General features: G+C 38.9%; 4 protein-coding genes across 5 annotated transcripts in view; 2 read left to right on the plus strand and 2 right to left on the minus strand.

The window, feature by feature from the left end:
• cib2 (calcium and integrin binding family member 2) overlaps positions 1 to 409 on the minus strand; it is a 38,189-nt gene extending 37,780 nt beyond the window's left edge. Inside the window, exon 1 of the mRNA XM_088340191.1 lies at positions 94 to 409. The gene's annotated coding sequence lies outside the window, so the exon portion shown is untranslated. The remainder of the gene's footprint in view (positions 1 to 93) is intronic.
• dnaja (DnaJ heat shock protein family (Hsp40) member A) lies at positions 92 to 7,884 on the plus strand. Its single transcript, XM_088340188.1, has 8 exons — positions 92 to 257; positions 638 to 778; positions 4,505 to 4,679; positions 4,746 to 4,850; positions 4,925 to 5,152; positions 5,239 to 5,469; positions 5,545 to 5,645; positions 6,898 to 7,884. The coding sequence occupies exons 2-8, from the start codon at positions 647 to 649 to the stop codon at positions 7,111 to 7,113; spliced, it is 1,188 nt and encodes a 395-aa protein (XP_088196314.1). The 5' UTR covers positions 92 to 257; positions 638 to 646; the 3' UTR covers positions 7,114 to 7,884.
• Positions 7,877 to 11,901, minus strand: LOC148362702 (small ribosomal subunit protein eS27-like). 2 transcript variants are annotated; one of them, XM_088340193.1, is made up of 4 exons: positions 11,661 to 11,901; positions 8,296 to 8,404; positions 8,113 to 8,223; positions 7,877 to 8,042 (listed from the first exon to the last, which is right to left on the minus strand). In XM_088340193.1, the coding sequence occupies exons 1-4, from the start codon at positions 11,664 to 11,666 to the stop codon at positions 8,014 to 8,016; spliced, it is 255 nt and encodes an 84-aa protein (XP_088196319.1). In that variant the 5' UTR covers positions 11,667 to 11,901; the 3' UTR covers positions 7,877 to 8,013. The 2 variants fall into 2 exon arrangements, with proteins under 2 accessions (XP_088196319.1, XP_088196320.1); XM_088340194.1 differs by lacking the exon at positions 11,661 to 11,901 and adding an exon at positions 11,407 to 11,554.
• Positions 11,696 to 27,020, plus strand: LOC148362703 (ras-related protein Rab-8B). The gene is made up of 8 exons (XM_088340190.1): positions 11,696 to 12,284; positions 15,398 to 15,458; positions 17,855 to 17,915; positions 17,983 to 18,060; positions 21,578 to 21,667; positions 21,775 to 21,840; positions 24,359 to 24,409; positions 24,492 to 27,020. Exons 1-8 carry the CDS (start codon positions 12,161 to 12,163, stop codon positions 24,582 to 24,584), a joined length of 624 nt encoding a protein of 207 aa, XP_088196316.1. The 5' UTR covers positions 11,696 to 12,160; the 3' UTR covers positions 24,585 to 27,020.
• Positions 27,021 to 27,277: the final 257 nt, after the last annotated feature.

A 27,277-nucleotide genomic window follows, 5' to 3' on the forward strand; every position in this document is an offset into this window, starting at 1 on the left:
ATGTAACAATGAAATGTGTAGTTTTTTTCTTCTATGTCGTATGTATCATATAAAAAAAACATTTTCAAAGGAATGGCTTGTCGTATTACGTACCTTCTGGGCTTCCGTAATCAAAGGCACCCCGGCCCATTCTGCTCCTGGATCTCTCCAGAAAGTTCGACGCAGAATAGAAGCTATAAGGCTCAGCCATCTTCTAGAAGCCGGCATTAATTCTCACTCACTCGACAGTTATCTCGGAGAGGACATCGAAGCCTCGAGTAAGTGGACAAAGCGAAACAGAACGCTTTGTGGTCCTTATCTTGATTTGATTTAACCATGTTAGCTCATTTTCCATGCCCTAGAAGAGCTAAAGCACGTGATAGCAGATGGCAACCACATTTTTTGAAATGTTATTTCGAAAACGTATTACACTCGGAATACATTCTATATTTGATTCTGGTTTTATTAACGTCGCATTCTGTTATTATTACGGTATAAATTTATTAACTAACGTATTTCACAAAGTGCTTTGTGTCATTAAGCCGGTTTGGTTGCTAGTGGTGTGGAGCCGTTTTAGCATTGGGACCACTAACAGTTGACTGAAATGGCTCCAATGTTGACTTTTTATCGCTCTCATTAGTTTTCCTTCATTTTCAAGGCTGTCATCATGGTTCGCGAAACTGGCTACTACGACCTTCTTGGTGTGGGACCAAAAGCGTCCGCAGACGAAATTAAGAAAGCCTACAGAAAACTGGCTTTAAAATATCACCCAGACAAGAACCCCAACGAAGGAGAGAAGGTGAGATTCGGACTATATATAGACCTGTTTGTGACGTTGTCTGTGGCTCTCTACGGGCAGTTGGGAATACCCTGCTTCTAATTTTATGGTTCGAGTGGTTCCCTTTTCTAGGCACAGTATGGCCCTACTCGTTAGCCGTGCAACATGCTGTTCTGTCAAAAGGTTATGCAATCCATTATGTTGGTTTGGGCCGCCCTGTCGTTTGATGTGTAACGTCAATAGGTGGACAAATAAACATGACTTGTCTTGACATTGTTGCAAAATATTTCACTATGGAGTGATGTATTAGCTCTCGTTTCTATGTATAATATATAGGCATCCTTTGGTTGTTGCAGGTATTGGGGAGCAGAACCACCCGCGTAAAGTGAAATTCCGCAAAAAAGCGTTGCACCTTCATAAAAGCCACCAAAGGGTTAAACCACAGGTGTCAAGCTCACGGCCCGCGTGCCACATAATTTTATATACATCTACTATAATGGCTCGGGTCTATGAAACCCTGATAACTTTCAAATTATACTCGGATACTAAAAACCACAATGGCCGAGAAAATCATGTTTTTAAGTTTGTTTATTCTGGAATGATATTCCTGACTATTGAATTCATATATTTTTTTTAAAAGGCAAATTATAGTGTATTCAATAAATATTTATCCTGTTCGGTCCGCAACCAAAGGTGTGGTTGGAGTTCTGGCCCTCGGATTAATTGAGTTCACCCTGGGTTAAACTGAGAGTTCTGTCACAAATTATCAATTGTAGATTTACCAATAACACAACACATAATTGCAGTTGAATGAAAGGTTTTATTGTCAATGTACAAAAGTAAAATGAAATTGGAGGGCTTCTCCTTTCAGTGTAAGAAAGGAATTTCGAGAGCTGCTGCCTAGCTGCACTGCGTGCTAGCGACAAGTTTTATTAAATAGAGACAGATCTCCGCAATGATTAAGATGAGATTGTCCCGAATGTAGTAGTTGGAAGGGGGTACACTATAACAAGGGGGGTAGAAGGAAAGAGAGAGCAAAAATGAGAAAGACAGAAATAAAGAAAGCAGGAAAAAGAAAAACAGAAAATTAAGAGAAAAAAATAGAGAAATTAAGAGAGAAAATGTGCAGTCCCTTTGAAAAGTTTCTTTATTTTCCTCGTGTTGAGGTTTTGAGTTTTTCCTTGCCCACATGTAGGTTTTAGATCAGGAGATGGTGTCATAATAGTCTGTGGTTTGCAATAATCTGTGGTCTGTGTAGCCCTTTAAGACTCCTTGTGATTAAGGGCTATACAAATAAACTTGACTTGACTAGTTTCCCATAAGTTGTGGCTCTAAGTCATCTATTTAATGGGTAATATACGTGGCGTTGGCAAGATAGAAGGTCTGCAGCGGTGGCTTTGAAGAGTTTTTAGGCTAGCCAGTAGCAGTAGACCAGACCAGCTCTTGCCTTCTCCCAGATGCTGCCCAATTCGCTTCAGGAACCCGATAGTACCACAAAATCCGCTGGTGATCATATTTTCATTGGTTCTTCTGACTTTCCTAAGAGTTCCAATTTAATTGATTTATTTATTTTAAATGTAACGAGCCTCTAAAAGCTGGCGGGCACTATGCTTCCTAGATTGTTTACGGAGCTTAGCGGTCACTATGGTTCCTAGATTGTTTACGGAGGCTGCGCCCACCTGTTGTTTGACCGTTTCATCCTATGACTGCTGCGCACACACACAGTCACACCAGCCTATTACGGTTGTAATGCCCACCCAACTGTTAACCCTCCCTAATCTGTCTCCGGGTGTGCTGTCTACGAGAACACAATACACTATACAATTATATTATTGACAATAAAAACAAAATCAATTAAATTCTAAATACGCGAAGGAGTGAACCCGTAAAAACCGAAGCGCGAAGTAGCTTGGGGTCTCTGTAGTCCGGATCACATATTTTAAAGTCAAGGCCACCAAGAATGTTTTTTTAAATGATCTTGATTCATTGTTTTATTATACACCCGGAATCGTTGTGCATTTCTTTTCACTGTATGTTCTCCTGGCCCTTTTTTTATTTTAGTTTAGTGAAAACTAGAAATATCATTTTTTGTTAATAATTCTAGCCCACTTCTATATACAATGTACTCTGATGCTACTGATAGCATCTAAATAATCTCAGTTTTTATAATTTAAAGTTCATATAATAGGGATTTTTACACCAAAGAAACTCGTCTATAGTGCCTCTTGAAAATTGAAGATAACTGACAGAGACAAAGAAAGATTTGCTTTATTTAATATATATAAGAGCTTTTTTATTTTTAAGTAAGGTTCACTAGACTATGTGTCATTTTAAAAATGTTCACTATTCAATCAGTCTGGACCTCGGTTTGTAGCTTTTTTTTTTTTTGTATTTGGCCCTTCCATCATTTTGACTTTGACACCCCTGGTCTAGTTCAAGCAGAGATACTGTGCCACAGGCTATGATAAGATGTTATGCAATCTAGGGAAGTTGCTCTAGGTCACTGTGTGTATGGTCCGTACAGCTATATGTTTATATCGGGGTTTTTCTCCTCAACATGTTACCTATCAACACATATAAATCTATGGCAGGGGTCTCCAACATTTTTCAAGGTGACAGCTACTTTTTGTTACTAAATGGAGCAAAGAGCACCTAGTGTGTTATGAATTTCTAAAATAACCACTCATGTTGTTCCTATGCTATTACCAGGTAATTATTGGAAGTAGTGTTAAATAATCTGTCAACCTCTAAAAATCACTTTGACCCAGCACTGGTGAGCTATTTTCAGAACCAGTCGGCGAGCACCTCAGCTGTCCTCTTGGGGGGCACCCTGTGGAGACGCGGGGCAACAAAGTCATTCCATAGAGCATGGGTCTCCAATGTGGTGCCCGCAGGCACAAGGGTGCCCCCTACGTCAGCTTAGGTGCCCGTAGACCTGTTCACCATTGCTAGGTCATTGTTTTTTTTTGCTTTTTTAGTGGTTGAATCAGTCTATTTAACCCATCTTTTAATAATTAACCTTTTTGTTAACATAGTAATGAAATAATAACATAATAATAACATTTTTTTTCTTTCAGAACTGCTTATTAAACTGGGTGCCCTTTGCGCTAATTGGTAACAAAAAGTATCTGTCGGCTTGAAAAAGGTTGGAGCCCCTTTCCACACAGTCTATAAAACGATGATTGTACGTTTTTTTTTAGGTACGCTATAGCTTGACTTGCTTAGCTCTGTGATCCAATAGGAGATAGAGAACAACATGATGTAATGTTTGAGTTATTTCACACAATGTTAATCAAACTGATGTGTTTAAACAAAAAATGGGAGGGGGGTACATATCGTACATATCTTGTCAACATTGGTTATATTGCTAAATAATTGATACTGATATTTTTTTGTTGGCCACATCACACACTTACTGTGTGACTGGTTGCCAGCCAATCGCAGGGCACACAGGGACAGACAACTCGCTCGCTTATTCACACCTAGGGACAATTTGGACCGGTCAATCCACCTGAAATGCATGTTTTTGGAATGTGGGAGGAAACCGGAGTGCCCGGAGGAAACCCACGCAAGCACGGGGAGATCATACATAGGAAGTGGTGTTGCTTTTGTCCAAAGATGTCCTTGGGATTGGTGACATGAGTCAATTGAAGCTACGTTTAAATTTTATCGGTGGTTAGAAATATGCAAACTCCCTTTTGAACATGAAGCTAGTGTTTTGTTTTGCCTTTTTTTTTTTGTCCGCAGTTCAAGCTCATATCGCAAGCGTACGATGTGCTTTCGGATTCCAAAAAGAGAGATCTGTATGACCAAGGGGGAGAGCAGGCAATTAAGGAAGGTGGCATGAACAGTGGTTCGTCCCCCATGGACATTTTCAACATGTTCTTTGGGGGTGGGGGAAGGATGCAGAGAGAGAGACGAGGTAAGCGCTTGTAAAATTCTTTAAAGGTAAACTGACCTAAAGTAAACCTGAATGATGCTATTTTAGGGAAGAACATTGTCCACCAGCTCAGTGTCACGTTGGAGGACATGTACAATGGTGCCACAAGAAAGCTGGCCCTTCAGAAGAACGTCATATGTGAAAAGTGCGAAGGTATGCTCTTTTCTTAAATTCTTAATTCCACTGTTGTATGTCATTATTCCCAAGCACATTTTGCCTGTGTTTAGGTTACGGTGGTAAGAAAGGTTCCTTGGAGAAATGCACTAGCTGTAAAGGCAGAGGAGTACAGATCAAGGTGCAGCAGATCGGACCAGGCATGATTCAGCAGATTCAGAGCATGTGTGGAGATTGTCACGGGCAGGGAGAGTCCTTTAGCTCCAAAGATCGCTGCAAAAATTGCAATGGTCAGAAAGTAGAACGCAAGAAGAAAATTTTGGAGGTCCACATCGACAAAGGTGAAGTACAAACCGACATAGTGTACATGGCCTGTGTCTTTTTATCCTGACACAGACTGAGTTTATTTTTATTTTTTTAATTCTAGGTATGAGAGATGGTCAAAAAATTACATTTCACGGCGAAGGCGACCAGGAGCCCGACCTAGAGCCTGGTGACGTCATTATTGTCTTGGACCAGAAGGAACACAGCCTTTTTAAACGCAGTGACGATAACCTCACCATGACTATGAGCATTAAACTAGTGGAGGCACTGTGCGGCTTCAAAAAGGCCATCAGAACTCTGGACGGCAGAACGCTCTTAATCAGCTCGCTAGCGGGTAAGCGCAGGCACCACAATGTTGACCCGTGATTTCTTTCCCTGTCATTAAAGTATTCTGTTTGCCCTGCGACAGGTGAAGTCATTAAGAACAATGAAACAAAGGTGATACAGGGCGAAGGCATGCCGGTATACCGGAGCCCTTACGAAAAGGGCCAACTTTTCGTACAGTTCCAGGTAAGATTGGAATTCAATTTTTATTATGTGTTGCACCTATGTTATTAGGTTGAAGGAAAAACAGCTATTGGACTAATTCTACGTGTGATGGCTAGTAAGATTAATAGAGGAAACACCAAAGTCAATAATTTAACAATATCTGTCAATTTACTAAACAATGTAAAGGATGATGGACAACATCTAACGTAAATTATTGTGTTAATAATAGAAACTCACTTGTGTTAAGGTGTTGGATAATAAATTCATGATTTGGTTAATCTTGCTAACTGTTCTGTGTCTCGTTCTAACTGTTTAATGACCTGTCATCTACTCTAATTTTGTTTTTTAAACCTATTATTGATAGTAAAATTAACTTTTGCATCCCGATAGGATTTTAGAATCAACTTAAATCTGTTTTTGTGTCCGAATTTAAAGTAATACAATAATATACTTCAATTTTAAATGACAAATCAAATGAATGACAAAATAAGCAAGGAAAACACTATTTCAATGTTCTCCAGTCTAGGGACTCAAAGATCGATGGGTATATGCTATAAGGAACACACTGGTTTCTCAAAATTCAGCAATCCACAGTCAAGACCTAAGCAATAATACAATTCCTACCATGACCCTTATGTGGAGCTCTATGATGAATTTGATTCTTGGCGGGTCCTTGGTCTTGGTAGCTTTCCACTCAGATTTCCAAATTTTTAAGAAATCGAGGAATTTTCCCAGTAGGGAAAAAACTGGCCAAAACTCATCTGGTTTGGATTTTTTCGAGCTTTGAATTACACCTTCAGAGTGGTCAGGACAAGGGGTTTGTTTGAAAAGAGCTTTGGTTTTCCAAAAAATGTCTCGCTAACGCCATCAATAAATGCAGGTCCTGTCTGTCTGCTACGCTGGTGTGCGTATTGAAAAAAGTGCTAACAGCTCTTGTGGTGATCTCTATTTTTTTGTCAACTTTAACAATTAGTTGCTCGTTGTTTAAACTATTGTATTAAATTTGAGATTTTAGTTTTTAATTACTGAAATGTGTTTCCTATAAATTATTATTTTATTGAAATGTCGAATTCTATTTTTTCCCCAACTCTCAAACTGGTGTCAAGCATGACTCACTTAAAAGTCACTGTTGTAGTGAGGGGCATGATGTGATTGCGTTTATTTGGGGATTTGTTTTTTAATATTGCAAGAATGGATATTTTGATTTTTTTTTTTTTTTTTTAAATATATATATCAATGGTGCAATACAAATTCTTGCTATTTAACCACACAGGTGGAGTTTCCCGAAAAACACTGGCTCCCTGAACATCTCATGTTCCAGTTAGAAAGGTTGCTTCCCCCCAGGGAGGATGTGATGATCGCTGACGACATAGAGGAGGTGGAACTCTGCGAGGTGGACGAGCGAACGCAACAGCGAAACCACAGCGGAGAAGCTTACGATGAAGATGAGGAAGGTCCCAGAGGGGGGGTGCAGTGTCAGACGCAGTAGTCTACCTCTCAGAAGACAAACTAGGACGGGCAGGGCATTTGTCACCGCGTTTTAATGCGGGCTGACTGAGCAGCTATTCCTAGTTTTACAATTGATAAGGATATAGAACCTGAAAACCAAGTGGTGCAGTTTAGTTAAGAAAACTATATTCTTTCTACCAGAACTGGTCCACAGGTAAAATTATTTTGATTGTTTATCTACCAATATTTTATTTTTGTTAAGATTGAGTGAAATCATGGACATGTTTTATAATTGCTAGTTTGTTCAAACTATTGTGCAGCGCCTTGTCTTCAATATAAGTATTGTCCAGATGCTGGTACCCAGTTCTCTGCAGTACTTGCCAATTCTAGTATTATTCGATAGTGTTGTAAAATACTCAATGAGGATGCGAGGGTCAAGAATTATATAATTTGTGATTGTGACGTTTTGTTACCGTCTGCTAGATTTCATCCACTTATTGGATAACCTCTAGTCTCCAACCAATTCAATTGGCAGTCTAAGGGTGAGCAATAGTGCCCAATGTACTAAACTGCACCACTTGGTAACTTTGCTTTCATTTACCACGCTTCTGATGTTGTTATGCAAGGTTTGTGTTTCTGTTTTGAAAACATGTACTTGTTTCTGATCTTTTTTTTTCTGTGTGTCACTTTTCCTAACAGAAATTGTTTGCGGGTCAGAAATTAAAAGGAGGACTTTGTATGCTTTCTGTGAAGGTTATTTCAGTCATATCATAAGAAATGTTTTATCAATAAAGATCCCAGTGTGCTTGAACCAATTTCATGTTTTATTGACTTGTAAATTCATTGTGATAAAGGCATATTACTTATAAAATCACAAACGTATTTTTTTTTTCCTCTGCATAGTGACCGCACAACCAGAAAGTAGGAGTAATGCTCCATTTCAATGCTGCTTCCTCCTGAAAGAACAACCTGGAGGGCAGAAAAATCAGATTTAATCTTAGCTTCCCATTTTACTTAATAATGAATACAGTGTTCATACCTTCTGTGAGTCTAGCCTTTCCTCCTTTAGGCTGGCACAACACTGTGGAGCATCCTACACACAGAACGACTGTCTGTGCATGACTGAACACAGTCGTGATCTTGTAGCAGCCTGAAAAATAGCGCACTTGCGTTTAACACATTTTGGTTATCGGTTAAAATGACGCTTGTGTGCTCTGCTCACCTGGGCATTTCACATCCATGAAATAAGAGTTTGGACTCTGGACAAGTCTTTTCTTTTTGTGTTGTCGTCTTTGGTGTTCAATAGAGGGGTTGAGGAGGTCTATAGCCAACTGAAATAAAAAAGTTATACGCGACTTGTAGGAACTGTAAAAACGTGGCAAGTCAGGAAATATATGGCAAGTATGATGCATTTATATTTGCAAGCGATCACTGCTGAAAAGTGACACCGTCAAACCTCTTAGGCACGCTGGACAATATATTGTTTGTAAAAAGGCACAATACATTGATGCTGTTGCGATTGTCAATTTAATAGACAGCCGTCAAACACGTTCAGTAGCCACAACCCTAGATCGATTAAAAAAGGTTATTTTTCGTCCCTAACAACCCCCAAAGGCGGTGCTTCAAGCAGGAAATTTTACCAATGCGTATTATGAGAAATGTATACCAAAAATTAGTCAATTCATCGCACCTGTCTCAGCAATGTCTATAAATTACAGTCTCATTACAGATGTGCTACCTTTTTATCATCTCATGTGACAAGTGACCACCGCTGTATTCCATTTGAAGGACTTGGCGTGTTAGACATCCCTTCTGATATTAGCTTTGAGTCTGTTTTCGTTATAACAGTTTTTTGGGCCTTCTAGAAGGCTCGGTAAGATTTCTTTACCTACTACCGAACTCTGCCGATGGCAGCTTGGGCCCCTGGGCTGCCGCCTCGGCCTACAGTACATTCTACTCTGTGGAAAATCGCCTCTCTGGTCGGTTGCAGTGTTTTTTTTCCGCTGGGCCCGGTGCTATCCACCCTACTGACCGGCGATATTGTTGTGCCGGTGGATTCGGGTACGCGTCCGTCTTCTTTTACTCCGCCTGCTTCCTCATGCCCGATGGGGCCGGCTGTCCATGCGTGTTGCCGTTCCACATGTTGACGCATCAGGGCTTATAAGTGCGAATGTTGGCCTGCATGGGCTTCTAGGTCGCTGGCTTTCCTGTACAGCCCACCCCCTTGGGACTGGCATTTACTCCGGTTTGCCTACAATGCCAGCTGCTACCTCCACAGGTTGTGACCTGCTTTGTGGTGGCTGCCCTTACCCCCTACAGCTTTTGACATGTCCCACATGCAATGCCAGGGCATAGTGCGGTCTTCCCTGATATTGTTGCGGACCTACTGTCTCCTCTGGTGGGCTACCCGTGCTTGGCCGGTCTCGGGCGTTGTGTGCCTGCCCGACATTCAGTATTGTCTGGTCGGCTGCCTTTCCCCGGGCAGAGGCGCCTTCACCCAGATGTGGTGTGTCTGGTCCATCTATGCTTCGTCATTTAAGGGTGTGCTGCCATTCTACCAGGGCCGTTGCAGCTTCCTAGGTCGCCCTGAAGTGGGTGTCCTACTGTCTGTGCTCATAACTCTCGGTCTGTTTTGCTAATTAAATGGACAGTGCATTATTTGGATGTTACTGTATTGTGTAATGCAACTGATAACTTTTGCTAAAAGGCATAAGGAAAAATACAAAGTGCACCATTTTTCTTCTCTTTTTTTTTGGGCCCAACCTTCCGCAAGTTTTATTTTTGGGAACCTGTACAGTGAGACGGCGAAGAATGATTTCCGATTCCACTAGGTGAGGCTTGCTCTCTGAAATATATGAACATTTCTTGACCTTAGAATATGTAAAAATGCCTGTTTACATAAATGTTCATGTATTCTTGATTATTGTTATTTTTAATAAATTACATTATTTTTTAAGAGGCACCAAATAATACAGATTGTCCCTCTGACACATGTTCAACCTCAACAACATTATTAGACTAATAAAACATTAAACATTTTTGTACAACCTTCTCTGTATTAAAATAAAATACATTTAAATTCAAAACACATAAAAACTACATCAGAGATGGGTGAGTACCCCTACGAGATATCGGTACCAATACCAGCTTTTTTTAAAAATTTTAAACGCATCAGTACTCATCAGCTCCCTTCTAGTTTAAGAACCGGGAATTAGAAATTAAAAGAACGTTAAGTTGCAACATAAAAGAAAATATGTTGGAAAGTATATATATATATATATATATATATATATATATATATATATTTTAATATCAGTTCTTTATCAGTTATTGCTTGTTTGGGGTTCGTCCAGGCACTCCGGTTCCTCCCGCATTCCAAAAACATGCATGTCAGGTTAATTGGTCGGTCCAATTTGTCCCTAGGTGTGAATGAGCCAGTGAGTTGTCAGTTTCTGTGTGCCCTGCGACTGGCTGGCAAGCAGTTCAGGGTTTCCTCTGCCCACTGCCCGAAGATGGCTGGGATGGGCTCCAACACCCTCGCGACCCTACTGAGGATAAGCGGTGCAGATAATGGATTGGATAGGTGGACTTTAAAAGAACCATGTGTAATATTTAATGTGCCCAAATGGTACAAAAAAACTTTCATTTAGTAAAAAATAAACATTGATTTGAATGCTAGGAAAAAATACATGGCCTATCATAAGTACCAACGTCTTTTTGTTATGTAAAAAGAAATCTCAAGTTGAAAAATTAATATTTCTTTTACATAGTGGAATCCCTACCTAGAAATCACCACCATGTTTGCCTGTCATTTTGCTGATACGATGTGCTCATTAGAATTGGTTTTCCTTTGCATTTAACATACAGTGTCATCTGGTGGTCAAATATTACACAATAATAAGGCTACTAATACTCCTGCTCAAGGTTTTGGGTGTCAGTCTGAAAAAAATATTGTATCACACGTTTATCAGAGTGGTCACAACTATAATGTATTACGTTGAGTTTCTTAGAGTACTTCAAAGGAAATAATATCAACAAAGTGTCATTATAGTGTAATAAAGTGTTGATAACAAAGCCACTATTATTTTTCAATAAAGATTACTTCAACCCAAGGAGTTTCTTTGTGATCCGACTGTAATCGAGTTCGTTTCATTTTATTTTTTGTCAACAATAACAAAAATGACACGAGTACCATTTTGATCGGCATTCAACACAATAAATCGGATTTCATGTAACGGGCAGAACGTCCTTTTCCAGCGAAGGAGTCGAGCATCGTTTGAGAATTGATCATTGTGCAAACAAAACAACACAAGAAACGGACTAAGTTCCTGACCATGCACGTTCTGCATTCGGCTGTTCTAACTTTTCAGGAATTAGACGACACCGATGCATCGCTAAGCTAGCGAATACCAGTTCACGGCACACCATGTGCTCTCTCGCTATTACGCAGCTCTCCATGTTATTCCGAACGTCTCTAACCATCCACATTCCTATGTGACAACTGCTTTATTACACGTGCACACGCAAAGCGTTGCGATCGAGAAAATAAAGCAAAAGAGAAAACACGTTTTGAAGTTGTTAACTCACAGGCATCTCGTCGCGTTGGCGTTGGCTACGTGGGCTTCTTCTCACTAGCGGCGGACGCCAACTGGGAGGAGGTGCCGCGAATATTACCAAACCTAAAAAGTGTATTTTTAAGAAAACTGCGTATGGATAATCAAAATTTTAAAAAATCAATATTTAGAGTGGTTTAATAATCAAATCTATAAAACACGTTCTTGGACGAGTATGGAGTTTATTTAATATATCCATATGTTTTATATTGACATTCAAACAAAAAAAATCAAGATTGTTATTAAATATTATAAACTAAAAACATATTAAAAGATAACGCAAAGAACGAGTGTATTTAGCTAAAAAAATTAGTGACTTGCTTGGCAAAACTACATCAACCAGAATGCATCGCGTGGTAATACGTCTCTGTTCCCTACACTGGCCTGCGGCCAGCTGAGCACCCATAAGGCGAGTGGGGGGGATTCCGGGCCAAGCGTTCTCACAGTTCTGACCCAATTCCGGCCCGGTTCGCAATGGCAAAGACATACGATTACCTCTTCAAGCTCTTGCTTATTGGTGACAGCGGCGTGGGCAAGACATGTTTACTCTTTCGATTCAGCGAAGACTCCTTCAACACCACCTTCATATCCACTATAGGTGAGCTCGGAACCGAACCGCTCGTAGTAGACTTGTAATAACAAGATTTGGACAGTGTTCTATGTATTGGCATTCGAGTCCGGTCGATTATTTTTCGGATTCGGTAAGGGCAGAAATGGACTGCTTAGGAGGGGGGTGGGGGCTAATGGGCGTTATCAGCTCCATGTCCATCAATTCAGAACCAGTTCACGAACCCACATTTTTATTGTCACGAAAATGTAATTTTCGACTGTAAACTACATAGCATCACATTATTTTTTATCAAAATTGTATCGTATACCACTTAAAAAGAAATTTACAGCGGTACCTCTTTTATACCTGTCAACCTCCACGGCTCCATGCCCTTACAAACTGTCGTATTTTCCCTTACAAAATACCAAAAAATCTTACACCATATTTTTTTTTCAAACGTCCTTATTTAACACGTTATATTGTACATGTGTTTTGTTGTATCAATCTGTACATATTCTTAATAATTAAATAAAAATAAAGTAAAAAAAATAAAATCAGTAACAGTTGTTATCAGCGTGACTAAAATATCCATTAATAACATTTTAAAATTAAATTTTTAAATAAGGATATTTTTGGGAGGAAAAAATTAGTTGGCATTTCTATTTTGTAAACCAAACCACAATATAAACCATTGATGCTTGTATTTTAAATTGCAAAAAGACTTAACAGGGACAGAAAATACAAACATTTACAGCCTTGTGACTGGAGCCCTTGTTTTTCATAAGCCTTGTGAAGTGATCGGCAACTGTTGGGGGTATCTTGTGCTCTGGGATGAAATGGCAAAACATCACTTCTGCAGCTTTTGAGGAGATTTCCGGTGTAGTGACTAATTTCGACTCCCCTGCAAAATCCTCACCTCCTTGCCTGAACGCGCATTCTGCTGAGCATCCGATAATAGCTTTATTGTTTCAATAAGCTAATTATATAGAATACGATCGCTATTGTCGGAAGCACAGCCCAATGCGCGCGGGGGGGGATTTTGCAGGGGAGTCGAAATTAGACACTACAGCGGCAGGCGCATGCGCACAATAGCATCAAACGCTTGCTTCGTTTGCAACGAAAAAAAAATGATACAGAGGCTACCGCGGTGAATTCGTTTGACTTGATCGATTTGCCGTTTCGTGATAGTTGGTGTATACCAGATGGTACCCAAATTTGTGTTTTTCCGTACAGATATTACTGTACGTCATACACGTCTTAAAATGCATCGTAAACGTACTTTATACGGCAAAAACGTACAGGTTGACAGGTATGCTCTTTGTACAAGCGCAATTCGTTCCAGGATCGTGCTTGTAGCTCGAATTAGTTGTGTAACGAACACATTTTCCTGATATGAAATAATTAACAACGAATTGGTGTGTTACTGTCCTCCCAAAAGCATCCAGGGGAACCCTAAATACCTATAAAAACATTCAAGATCACATTAAACTCCTTCGATTCGTAATCAAGCAACAAACACACACAAAAATCAGTAATAATATAAATATCAACAAAATAAAATGCGAGTTTATTATAAGCACTTACTGTGTAGGCAGTCTCTGTGATGAAGGTGTGTGTGTGGTGCGAAGGAAAGGGGCTTTCGCATACCTTATTAGGTTTTCCCAGTATTTCATAGGTTTTTTATCATTTCAATCTGTACAAGGCGGATCACATTTTTCTATCTACGGGAAATATTTTTTCAAACAATACACAGCTTTTTTCTTGCCCATTTCGGCAAAAATCCAGATTGTCTCTGTCACTGGTAGCAGACGACAACGCCATCGTAGATTGGCAGAATTGTCGCGGGATTCTACATAGTCTCTCATGTGTGAGTAAATAGGTTGTGTTTGAAAGTTTATTATGGCCTAATAAGTAAAGTCACATTTATGTTTACAGCCCTTAATCACAAAATGTGTCAGAGGATTGCACAGGTTACAATTACATTATCCCCTGATCTTAAACGAACATGCGGGCAAGTAAAAACTCAAAACCTCAGTACGAGGAAAATAAGAAACCTTGAGAAGGGGCTCCACAAGTGGTAATGCCCCCTTCCAGGATGTCCAGGGTGCAATAGATTTAGCATTGGGTAACAGTACACAAGACATAGTGAAATAAGGGGAATTGCAACCAGTAATATGGAGAGGGTCAGGGAATATGTTTGGGTGTTTGGGCATTTGGGTTGGCCATGGTCCAAAAAAGTCTGTGTGTGTTTTTTGCAACTTTTCCCTTTTTAAATTTGTTTTTGTTTTTGTATGTGATTGTCTTGCTGTCGGTCACCCCTCTCGAGGGATATGACCAGGGTAGATAGATAGATAGAATATGGAGAGCAATTGCCTGAGGTTGTTAGGTATGAGATCGAGAGAGTGTTGTTGATGCGTAAACACTTACTGCACACTTAAAGTTACCTTTAAATGAACTAAAACACAACACTCTTTTACAGCACTTTTATTTTCCAGCCTGTTGTAGTTTGCATGCACAAACTGGAACAAGCCGATCCTGGGGCGAGCAGTCGCGGGCAGTGAGCAGTCATGAGTGTGGTCTCGAGCGGTATCCTCAGGGAATGCTCGTACCCTGGATTTTCACTCGTATGTGGAGCAAGTGTTTTTCCAAACTTAATATATTGATAGTCTCATATTTAGAGGTGTTTGTATAAAGAGCTACCAGAGTACACCTGTTTTTATCCATCACCTGGTGGCTGCCATTTTGCTACTTGTGGTCGGGAGAATATGACATCACAACTGCTGTGGAGTATTGAGAAATGTAATGACCAATTAGAGCTCACCTGTTATTTAAAGCTTAGCCCTGATTGGTCATTGACTTAACCCGAAGCAGTTTTGATGTCATGAAAAATAAACAGAAAGAAGCCTGAATCACGGGACTCGGTAACCTTCACCTGTGGATTATTAGTACCGTACTTAAAGCACCACCAGGACAAACTACTTTTGCAAAATCGACGTACGGGCTTCTGTGGTATTAAGATGGATAACTTTTGGAAAACTCTCCTTGATTTGTTGTATGTTAGTGTGGGAAAAAATCCCATCATAGTTTGCAAGTATGATAGTATAGTTTTTATTTTTCATTGCATTTTATTTTTTAATGACGAATCACAACTTTGAACACAGGAATAGACTTCAAAGTTCGGACAATCGAGCTGGAAGGAAAGAAAGTCAAACTTCAAATTTGGTGAGTTTGCTCTGATTTTGCTGTTTACGGACCAAACGTCGACCTTGATTCTTATTTTTGCAAAATGTTACTGCTAATGTCATTGCAATATTTTTCATTGTGCTACTTTCTGGTGCACTTACAACTTAAGTTGAATATTGCCTATTCTGATTTTTTTTTGTTAACTCTTTAACGTTCCCGTGAAAATTGGAATCCAAGACATACCCAAAGTAAAGTGAATGCTGTTCTTGGACTGTTCGGAGAACAGGGACAGTTTTGGTCTCTTTTGAAAGTTAACACTCTGAAATTTTGTCCCAAACTGAAATAACCACTGCAAGTTCTTCTAACATTGAGTAATACCTGCAAAACAATGTAGTGTGGGCATCTTTGCTGAAAAACAACTGGGACAACAAAATGAAGCCTTACCAGGTCAAATTTGATCACAGTCTGAAAAACGAAACATTTTTCTAAAGGTATATCAAAGCGTTTCCAAAAGTGGCCATTTGGAGATGATCTGTTTCCAGCTCTAAAATCTTTGCTACCGTGCATTTTAACTGGGCTAATTTTTAGACATTCTGAAAAAGTTATAAATGTTTGACTTCTCTTTCTAGAAGTTAATAGTGCGTAAAAATGGATCCTGGTTTGCATTTTATGCTTGTTTTATTTTTGGCTCTGAGTTGAGTACATCCCTGGAAAATGGCACACATTTACGTTGGGGATTTCATCGCTAACCAATGTGTCAATCATCATTTGTATCCATCACTATAGGATGAATATTTTTTATGGCAAAGTAAGTCGTATCCGTTTTCTCTTGCTATGGCAGGCTAAAGACCGTGAAAAAAAGCTTGTAATTGGCCGATAGTGTTGTCAGACAAAACGTTAGAGGCTAACGGCCATATTAGAAATTATCTGACGAGTCTGTTTTTTTTTTAAAAGGGAATTATGGAGTGAAACAAACCAAACGATGCAGGAATGCTTTTAGGCGTTTTTTTTTTTTATCTGTCGGGATTATCGTGTGTTTTGGACTAAATATTTTACACCGTTGTATTCACTGGACTTTCTTGAATGGAACCAGACCACGTTTATGAATAATAGTTTCATGAGTTGAATATCACAGCAATTTTTAGTGAGTTTATAATTTTTAGGTGTCTTGTTTCAGACTGATCTTGATGTTTCTGTGATGAGTACATTTTGTAATGGTCATCATATTTTGAATCCCAAGGGTTTGCGCTTTCCAATGATATATGGCTGGTGACATCGAGTAAATATGACTTTGTTTATCAACAGTCTGACGTTTGTTTATCCTGGGGTGCCACATCGAATTTCGTATACTACATTGCAGTGACGTGCAGTAATGTTTGTGTCTGGTGAGGCACAATCAGATTTACGAATAAATGAACCTACATCTTATTCATCATTTGAGTGGCAGAATAAGAAAGCAATATATAAACTGTAGCATAGAAAAAAAACATCATCTGATCTCAAGTAATAAAGTATATGTGCTGTTCTTTTTGAATAAAAGCATTAATAGGTAAAATGTATTTTAAAAGAAATTTCCATGCAAAGAGAAAAAAAATACTGGAAGGCTCTTCTTGCGGTTAGCATGCTTATACTATCACTAATTCTATTTTCTTGGGCTGAGGTGTGCGTCAAATCAGAATCCTTGGCCTCACTATCGCCCTCTGCCATGAGGCATGAGAATTTATTGCCTCCCTTTACAGAAGCATTGCACAATAATACGTTACATTCAAACTGTATCAATAATATTCATAATATCACTTGAAAATACTGTGTTTTTGAAAAATAAAATCCAATAATTGTGACGTTAAATGAGAATTAACTTTAACATTGAATAAATATAACCATTCATCCATCCATTATCTGGACCGCTTATCCTCACTAGGGTCACTGGAGCCCATCCCAGGCCTCTACGGGCAGTGGGCAGGGGACACCCTGAGCTGGTTGTCACTGGGCACACAATGACAGACAACCACTTGCTCAGTCACACCTAGGGACAATATGGACCAGCCAATAAACCCGACATGCATGTTTTTGGAATTTGGGAGGAAACTGGAGTGCCCAGAGGAAACCCATGCAGGCACAGGGAGGCTGCGGTAGCTGGGATTGAACCCTGGACCTTTAGGCTGCACGCTAACCACCCAGCCGCCTTTTTTATTTAATATTTTCACGATGACAGGTGAGGCACAACCTTCCCTGCCTCCTCGGACTGCACGTTGCTGCTACATTGTTATCACTGACAAATAAAACCTCTATTCTATTCTATTCTATTCTATTCTATTCTATTCTATTCTATTCTATTCTATTCTATTCTATTCTATTCTATTCTATTCTATTCTATTTTGTTTCATTCCATTTCATTATATTCTATTCTATTTGTTTTTGTGGCATGTCCTCAGGGACACAGCAGGCCAGGAACGCTTTCGAACCATCACGACCGCATACTACAGAGGAGCCATGGTAAGATGTGCCTAAATGCCAATATACACTTGCCAGAAAGGCTGACTTGTCTTTTTCACCCTTTCAGGGAATTATGCTAGTCTATGACATCTCCAATGAGAAGTCATTTGAAAACATCAAAAACTGGATCAGGAATATTGAAGAGGTAAGCTGCAGACGGATTCAACTTTTCGACTTTTTAACACCACCGCCGTGGTTAAGGGATCCAACCAACCAACTAACCAACCAACCATGTTTAAAAGTATAAAAAAATAAACTGCACTACTCAATTTGTCCAGCAATTGGCAGTAAGAAGCTGAAGGTCAAATAAAAGTGATGACATCACAGAAAGGAAACTAGAATTTGTGAACAAAATACTTTTATAATGCCCATGTAATGGTGCAGTTTCGTAAAACGAAATACAAAAGCGCCCATAGAAAATTTGTATTCATGTCTATAACAACACTTGACGAGCCCGTGGTCTGGTTCCACAAATAGCTCACCAGTGATTGGTCATTGTGATTTTCCAGGAAATTTGATTTTTAACTGGATTGACATTTTAGGGGTTGATTGATCCTATTTAAACCCTAGTTCAAATATGTACAACCTGGTAAGAAACATGTGTTGGCTTGGAGAAGGATGGGCGCCACCAGGCTCTACTTGCCCAAGAAACACCACAGGAAATGGTAACATAGTGGCAACATAGTAATATCATGGCAAGTTGTTATTTTAGAAATGTATTTTCAACTGGTAGCCCTTTGTGCTAATCAGTAATACAATTTACCTTAAAAAAGGCAGTGATTCTGAAATAGGGGTACTTGGGGTATGTCAGATTTCAAATGGATTTAAGGAAAATATTGATATAATTAAATTGAATAAAATATATTCATATAATTAATTTTAGATATATCTAATTATCACATTTATTGAAATTTATTATTTAATGATGTCTTGGTTTTCTAAAATACATCTAATGTTAATAAAATTAATTTAGTATTGAGAAAGGTTTTCATTTTTAGTATGCTTTGATATTATATTTGAAATGAATTTAGGGAATTATATTTAAATTGTTATATATATACTGGAGTCATATCCCCCTAGTGGGAGGTGGCAAGAGTCAAGAACACATTCACATTTCTGACTCTTTCTTGGAGATTGATACAGAGGAGGGGATTCCCAGCCCCTTCGCTCAACCCAACTGATGTGTTGGGAGTTATTAGGTGACCAAATCCCCCAATTCCAACCCCTAATGCTTAGCGCCAAGCAGGGAGGCAATGAGTACCAATGTTGTAAGTCTTAGGTATAACTCGGCCGAGGCTTGAACCAGCAACCTTGCAGTCTCGGGGCGGGTGCCCTACCCCCAAGGCCACTGAAATTATAAAATTTTGAATTATGTTATTAAAATCATTGTTATAATTTATAATATATTTGAATATTGAAACAATATATATTTTTACTGTGGGGTTGTTTTCCTGGTTAAAAAAGACACACATTTAAAATGGGCCAATAATTATACATATAAATAAAGACAAATTAGCAAAATTATCTGGTTTTGCAGATTTGAGATCTTTTAACTCCTAAAAAAGAATACTAGAAATTAGTAAAATTCTCAAGTTATATTATATGTCAGACTAAATAATTTGCTTGCAAAATAATTTTTCAAATAGATGATAAAATACGTTAATAATAAGTGATAAGAATATGAAATTATTAAAATAATCTGCTGATGGACAAGGATATTTGATGTGATAAGATAATTCTTCCCTGACTTTTTTAGATTTTTCCAAGTGAACTTTTTATAGCATAAGGTTTTATAAGCATTTTATTTTATTTTTTTATTTACAAACTGCATTAAAACCCCTCCTACAATTTCAGAATCATATAAAACAATTTAGAAAACAATTTGACATTTTTTATATCCCCAACCCTAAAATATTTTGCTGGTTAATACTAACAAAATAATAATAATTAAAATAGTAATTTCTCATTATTTATGTCAAATTGCATTTTTGCAAAATAATTAAAAAAAAATATATATTTTTGTTGTTTTTGATAAATAAAACAGAAAATGTTTACTATTGCACGTAAATATGAAAATATATACCTTGTGACTTATTTGGGTTTTTAGTTGTTGCTGCTAAATGTTATTGCACTTCCTTTCATTGCACTATTGTAACTTGGGCCAGTTTTCCAAGCCCTACGTTATAATTATGTTTTTACCTATTTATCCTGATAGTCTTATACCTTTTTTCCTTTCAAAGTCTTTTTTACATGTTTTACTCTCGAAAGCCATGTCTTATCTCATTGCATACCATGTTTCACAGCGTTGATATCAATTGACAATAAAGACAGTTCAATTCAATTCAATTTCAACACTCCAAAAAGGAAAACAGTCAAGTCAAGTCACATTTATTTATATATCCTTTAATCTCGAGATGTCTCAAAGGACTGCTGAGGATTACAATGACACCATCCCCTGATCTTAAACCAACATGTGGGCAAGGAAAAACTCAAAACCTCAGCAACAGTAAAAGAAGAAACCTTGAGAAGGGGCCTCACAAGTGGCAATCCCCCTTCCTGGATGACCAGAATGCAATAGATTTAGCATCGGGTAACAGTACACAAAACATAGTGAACATCAATAAAAGAAAACAATAGGTACTATGTTGAAACTTTTCCAGAAAGTGCATGACAGCAACAAGCCTGAAAACCAGTATGGTATATAATAATAATAATAATAATAATAATTTCCTTGTATTGTCATTCTGTGTAACAATGTACACAGAACGAAATGTCGATTGCACCTGACCCGTTGTAGCGAGCCGATGCAGCCGCAGCCAACAGAGGGCGCCGCCGACCACTTTTTAAGTCTTAAGAATGACTCGGCCGGGGCGCGAACCACCGACCTCCCAGTCTCAAAGCGGGCGCCTTACCATCTAGGCTACTGAGCTGGTACTATGTGCTCAGCTTAAAAAGCTCAAAAGAAATGAACCGCTCGCTTCTTAAATTGTTTTATTTTGTTTTTTGACATATTTAGAGGATTATCATTGCCATGGAGATTAGATAGATAGATAGATAGATAGATAGATAGATAGATAGATACTTTGTTCATCCCCGAAGGGAAATTCACATTTCCAGCAGCATCCCTGAGCTGAGAACAATCGAAAATAACACCGGAGCTGCTGGAGTGGCTGCCATTCGTGACGGCGCCGGAAGAAAAGATTCAATTTGAATCATGTACAAACAAACAAACAATTGAATCATGTACAAACAAACAAACAAAATATTCATAATAAAATGGGGGGAAAATAATTTCTGATAATTTCTGATACTGATATAACCAGGTAAAACTAATTTTAAGTTACCTGTCCAAATGAATGTTGTGCCATCTCACCTTTCCCACTCTCTCTCCTCTCACCTTTCCCACTCTCTCTCCTGCAGTTGACTTGCTGCTGCTCGCTCCTAAAACTAATACTTACCTCTTTGTGTATGTGCAACTGACTGGCATCTTAGTAATATGTTGCTCTCATATGGTTTTTCCTGTGCTGATGGTTTTGATTAGGTAACTTTAGAGATGCTGTCAATTGCTTGAACTTGATTGAAGAGTCATTGGTAGACACAATTAAAAGCAAAAAAAATGTCGATAGATGCATAATTAAAGAATCTCCTCCATCCATCTGAAGCATGCGTCATCGGACGTGGAAAAAATGGTCCTGGGCAATAAATGTGACATGAGCGACAGGCGGCAGGTGTCCAAGGACAAAGGGGAAAAGGTGAGTGAGTCCTCTCCCGCCATAGTCATTAAAACATCTCATTGGAGGAACTAAAATCAATAGCAGTTTAATCAATCATCACCGTTTTTTTTTTTTATCCTTTCAAGCTGGCTATCGATTATGGCGTCAAGTTCATGGAAACAAGCGCAAAGACCAGCCTGAATGTCGAAGAGGTACTTCGGGATCATTCCAATTCGTACTTGACTCACTTATGATAAGACAAGTGTAAATATACACTGTATTTCGCTGACTCTGTGTCGCATGTTTTTTTTTTATAGTTTGGCCAGGGTGCGACTTATACTTTGGTTTAATAAATTAAATCTATCTTTCACAACCTGAGACAACTGGTCAAGTTGACATATGCTACTGTACTTCAAATATTTTTCACAACAGAGGTAAACAGTTCAACAATGAAATACACAACAAAGTGTGCACTGTAAATCGGACAACCTGAAACAAATGAGATATTAAGTACTTTTCCCATCATGTATCCAGCAAACCAGATAACCCTACCCTTTCTCAAACCATTGATTATATTTGAGGAGCAGAAGCTTCTCAAACCTCACGTCAGATAACTTGTTCCTTAACACAAAAGGCACTTGAACAAACAGTCCAGCTTTCGCATAGCGCAGACTGGCATAGCGGTCAAAAATTATTATTTTGCCCTTTCGGTTCAGATACCTGCATGACAAGCTATGCTACCCGCAGATATGTACTGAAGACTAGATAATACACGCTCTTTAGAGCGGCATACCTACTGCGAGTCTAAGCTAGTTGGGTCAAATGTTCAGAATCTTACAGTCTAGTGGACGGATCGAAAATGTCTAAAAGAAAATTCTGGTCCATTGTGCTGCCGATGGATGCACTCAACACCGTACCATAGAGTCCTGGAAAGCTGAAAGAACCTTTTATAGGTAAAAAATTTGGGCAGCACGGCAGCGGAATGGTTAGCGCGTGTGCGGCAAAGTTCTGAGGTCATGCGTTCAAATCCAGCTACCAGCCTTCCTTTGTGGAGTTTGCATGTTCTCCCCGTGCTTGCGTGTGTTTCCTCCGGGCACTCCGGTTTCCTCCCACATTACCAAAAACATGCATGTCAGATTAATTGGCCGTTCCAAATTGTCCCTAGGTGTGAATGAGCGAGTGTTGTCTGTCCCTGTGTGCCCTGCGACTGGCTGGCAACCAGTTTAGGGTGTCCCCTGCCCACTGCCCGAAGATAGCCGCGGCCCTACTGAGGATATGGTTATGTGTTAATATATAATATTATTCAATTACCTTGATTTGCAAAATAAAAAAAAACATTGTTTAAAAGAAGGTGACACCAGTTTTTTAAGTTATAAAATATCCCCTTTATGCTGATTTTGAACTGTAAATAGTTTTTTCAGTGGGATTCATATAAAGTGTTACATTTTAATCATGGTTGGGTAGGGTTACTTTAACTTGATTACTTTCAATTACTTTTGGATTACTCCAATACCAAATATGCTAATAAAAGACAAAATAAACTAAATATGAATAAAATTATGACTCACAACACGTGGTAAGCTTTCTCTCCTGGCTTTTATCTCTTTGATCTCCGGCAAAACTAACATAAAATGCGACAGAAACAAAATAAAAATAAATCCAAACAGCTTGCCAACATCATTTTTGCCGTTCCATGTATTCCGTTACTCCCCAAGCCTGCACATAATTTTGTTATTTTATTCTTATTTAGTGTCTTTTGTCTTTTGTTAGCATATTTGGTATTGGAGTAATCCAAAAGTAATTGAAAGTAATCAAATTAAAGTAACCCTACCAAACTCTGATTTTAATGCAGGTGTTTGTAACTTGTCTAACTGTTCATAAAGTGGTTTAAATAGTTTGTTATAACAAAAAAAAAGCAGTTTTGCGTATTTTGGTAATAATAGCACGTAATAAACAAACAAAAAATACAGAGGTGAAAATCGGTTGTAAAATGTGAAAATTATGATTTATTTTTTAATGTACCGGTACTGTATATACACTACTTTAGGGGGATGTTGACCCAATCAATATGGCCGCCGCGTAGACACGTTAGTTAGCGAGCTGCTACAGCGCGCTGATGTATCTCGTGTTCTTTAGATATCAATCTCTGTTGGGACCTTTATACACCACCGAAATAATGAGCGACACCCCATGAACAAAACAAAATAACAATGATCTATTGGTTTTGTTTTTGGCTAAACAGAGCAGTGGAAATTTGCAGAGGATGGTAATTTCTCCAATGTATTCAAAGTAACGCTTTACTTTTGAATAATTAGTTGGATTACAGGAACAAAATGGCGTCTTTTACAACGGCGTTATTGTCAACACTGCCCATGGGTTAAACGATGAGCTTTTTTATTTTTTAGTAAGAAAACTTTGTGTTAAATACAGTTTTATCATCTAGTTTGTTTGTTTAGTTTTTAGTATTTTGAATTGTTAGATGTTGGGTTACTTTAAGAACACAATTTTATACACACACCTTGCCTTAAAGTAGTCTGAAGTCATGTTACCATCCATCCATCCATTGTTTATATGCACCACTTATCCACAGTATGGTCCCGGGGGTGCTTTGATACCCGCGGGCTTGGGTCGTGTCAAGCTGGACTTTTTTTAAGCACCATTTTGCCTCTAGTTAACCAAGCCTGTATTTTTTGGGTGTTTTTGTTCATATCGTGTTTCTGTTTGAGTCAGGCTTTTTTCACCATGGGAAGAGACATTCTGCACAACCTGAGCTCAAAAACGGTAAAATATTCCTCACCTGCCGTGTGTCACTTAGGTTCATTCCCAAATAATGTGATTTTTCCTTTTTTTATGTCCATGAAAGACGGACAGCATCCCCGGAGGAGCCGGGAAATCAGTCAAGATCACCGAGAAGAAATCCAAGAGGATCAAATTCCTCAAATGTTCTCTTATCTAAAGTGACTTGCCCTTTTTGAAAGAGGGGGGCCCCTTGCTTCTCAATTAGACCTTGGAACGGGGTCCAAGTGGGAATCTCAGACTTGACACGAGTCGACGGGTTCCAGATTTTTTGCGCATAACGGAAACGATGCTCGGACTCGTGACGGTCGGCCACGGTTCGTTTGTAGCCAAGCCTCCATGTTCTGATGGCCGTGACTTCAGTTATTCAACTATCATACTCTTCTTCATGTTCATCTTGTAGTACTCATTTTTCTTGTGCCAAATTTTAAGTGCAAGGACAACGATTGTATTTGTGTGTGGTATCGTGGTCATTTATTTGACCGACTGAAGAAACGACAACAAGAAAAAAAATATTTCATATCGAAAGGAAACTTAGTTAAGTGTCTTATCATTATTATTGAAACGATAGGAAAATGAACTGAAGGCATTCAAATGTGCAATGTACAATTTTCATGTGTTGTATTTGTCTTTGAAGACGTTTCTTGCCACTGACGGCTATAGGTGTCAGAATAATCCGCGTTTTAACCGGAATGACACTTACTTTAAAGGGACAGTGTGTATTATTTGACAACTTGATATCACTCTATTGTGTAGTGCAGGGGTCGGGAACCTATGACAGACCCCGTACCGTCTAGGCTACAAATTGCTAAATAACCCTTTAAATGGAAGCTCATTAAACAATACATGTTCATTCTTGAGGCACTTTAAGACAAAAACCCCACACCACAATCTTTAACCCAGAACAATTGATTTACCCAAAAGCTCAAGCAAAGTAGCAAGGGCAATAGAGCTATTTGATTGGTAGGAATGGGGGCAGCCATACACAAGACAGGCCACGGGCACTCCTTGCCCACCGGCGTCTGCACTGAAGATAAATACGTTGGTATCCGTTTGCAGTATTTTGTGACATTTTTACAAAATAACTTTGTTTGCACCTTGTTTTGAAAACATTATTCAGGGCAGAATAGCAGTCAAAATGAGCCTCAACGCTCTTAAATAAATGTGAGAGGGAGACGAATTTAAGTGATTTATTTATTGTCATGATTTGCCCATTGCCCTCACCTGTGCCCGCTCACTTGGCTCCAGCTGCTGCTTGTTTCCTTATTTGCTTCCCTCCTATTTAAACTCAGTAGTCTCATTAACTCCTCGTCAGTCCGTCAGCGAACCTCCGCAAATGCAATGCAAGCACTTTTTGACTCTGGCTCACGTTTTTCCCGTCCTGTCCGGTATCCTGCTCGTCTGCCCTTGGCTTCCCGATCGTCTCCATCTACCTGACTTGATTCCTCCTTCCAACCACGCTCCGATCTCTCGTCCCGGCTGCCTGACTTGTTTCCGCCCTCTGACCACGTTCTGATCTCCCGTCCCAGCCGCCCGATTTGTTTCTGTCCACTGACCACGCTCCGATCTCCCGTCCCGGCTGCCCGACTTCTTTCCGTCCTCTGACCACGCTCCGATCTCGTGGGCTTCCTGCTTCTCCTTCACCAGATCGCTCGCGTTTGTTTTCACGTGCCTGCCTTCTCCGCTTTCTCAATAAAGCTTGGTGTGAAAAGTTACGCGTTCGGGTCTACCGTCTGTTCTGGTTCTGACATTTGTATTGATATGGGACACGGGCTCTGGCATTATTTTTTTCATCGATTTTATCAAAACATCAAAGTTAAATAAAATGCTGAAGAATTAGCTTTCGTCTGGGGAGCGAGTTTGGCGGTTTTGTTGAGTTTGTCTTTAAATGTCTGGTGTGGCTCTCTAAAAAAAAACAGAAACATTTTTGCTTTTATGGCTCTTTGGCTCAAAAAGGTTTCCAACCCCTGGTGTAGTGCAACCGAAAATTAGTGCTAAAAAACAAAGAAACTCTCAGTGACCAAATCACCATTTTTCTTTTGATGTTTTTTTGTCTTGAGGTTTTTGTTTTTTTGAGGGGTATCTGTAGCAGCAAGATGGCGGACAATCATGCCAGCTTCCTCTTAAGTGAGGCTCAAGAGGCTCAATCGACAAGTTTGTGACACTCAATGTTTTTTCGTCGCTTATTAAGTTAATATCATTTTAAATGACTGAAGGTTTCTTTTTTACCTGGAGGAACAAGACAATACACGCTGTCCCTTTAAGAACTGAAGAAATCCGAATGTGCAATTTTCATTTGTTGTATATTTCTTTGAAGACATTCTTTGCTATCAATGTTATCTGCATTTCAACCGGGATGGCACTAACTTTAATAAAGTTAATAGTGTATTTGATTGATAACTAAAAGATGCAGTATGTTGTTCTGCCATTGTCAGTATTTGCATGAAGACTGTGGAAATATGCACATTTTACACTACCTGAAAAGAAAATGGAGAAAATGTCCTTCTGGTAATGATTGTTTAGTGTTGAAAGCCAAGGTGCAATACGTGTTGATATTCAAAAGCTTTCCTTCACAATAAAAGATTTTGAATTTGAATTGAGGATTCCCGAACATTTTGTGAGTCACATGACATACACTACATTTTTTAATAGGGATTTTCTTAATGTTCACAATCTCAAAATCAAAACAGTTCTCATTTTTCTTCCCTCTTATTCATATTGCCATATTTTGGTTAAATCATTTCAAGTTTGATTTTCAGTCCCTAAAATTACAATTGTAATTCCATTATAAATTATATAGTATATATTTCGTTTGAATAATAAAATAACTTAAATCTTATGTAATTTAATTCA

This window comes from Urocampus carinirostris, chromosome 7 (genome assembly GCF_059441175.1).
Source record: "Urocampus carinirostris isolate Australia breed hairy pipefish chromosome 7, RoL_Ucar_1.0, whole genome shotgun sequence".
NCBI lineage: Eukaryota > Metazoa > Chordata > Actinopteri > Syngnathiformes > Syngnathidae > Urocampus > Urocampus carinirostris.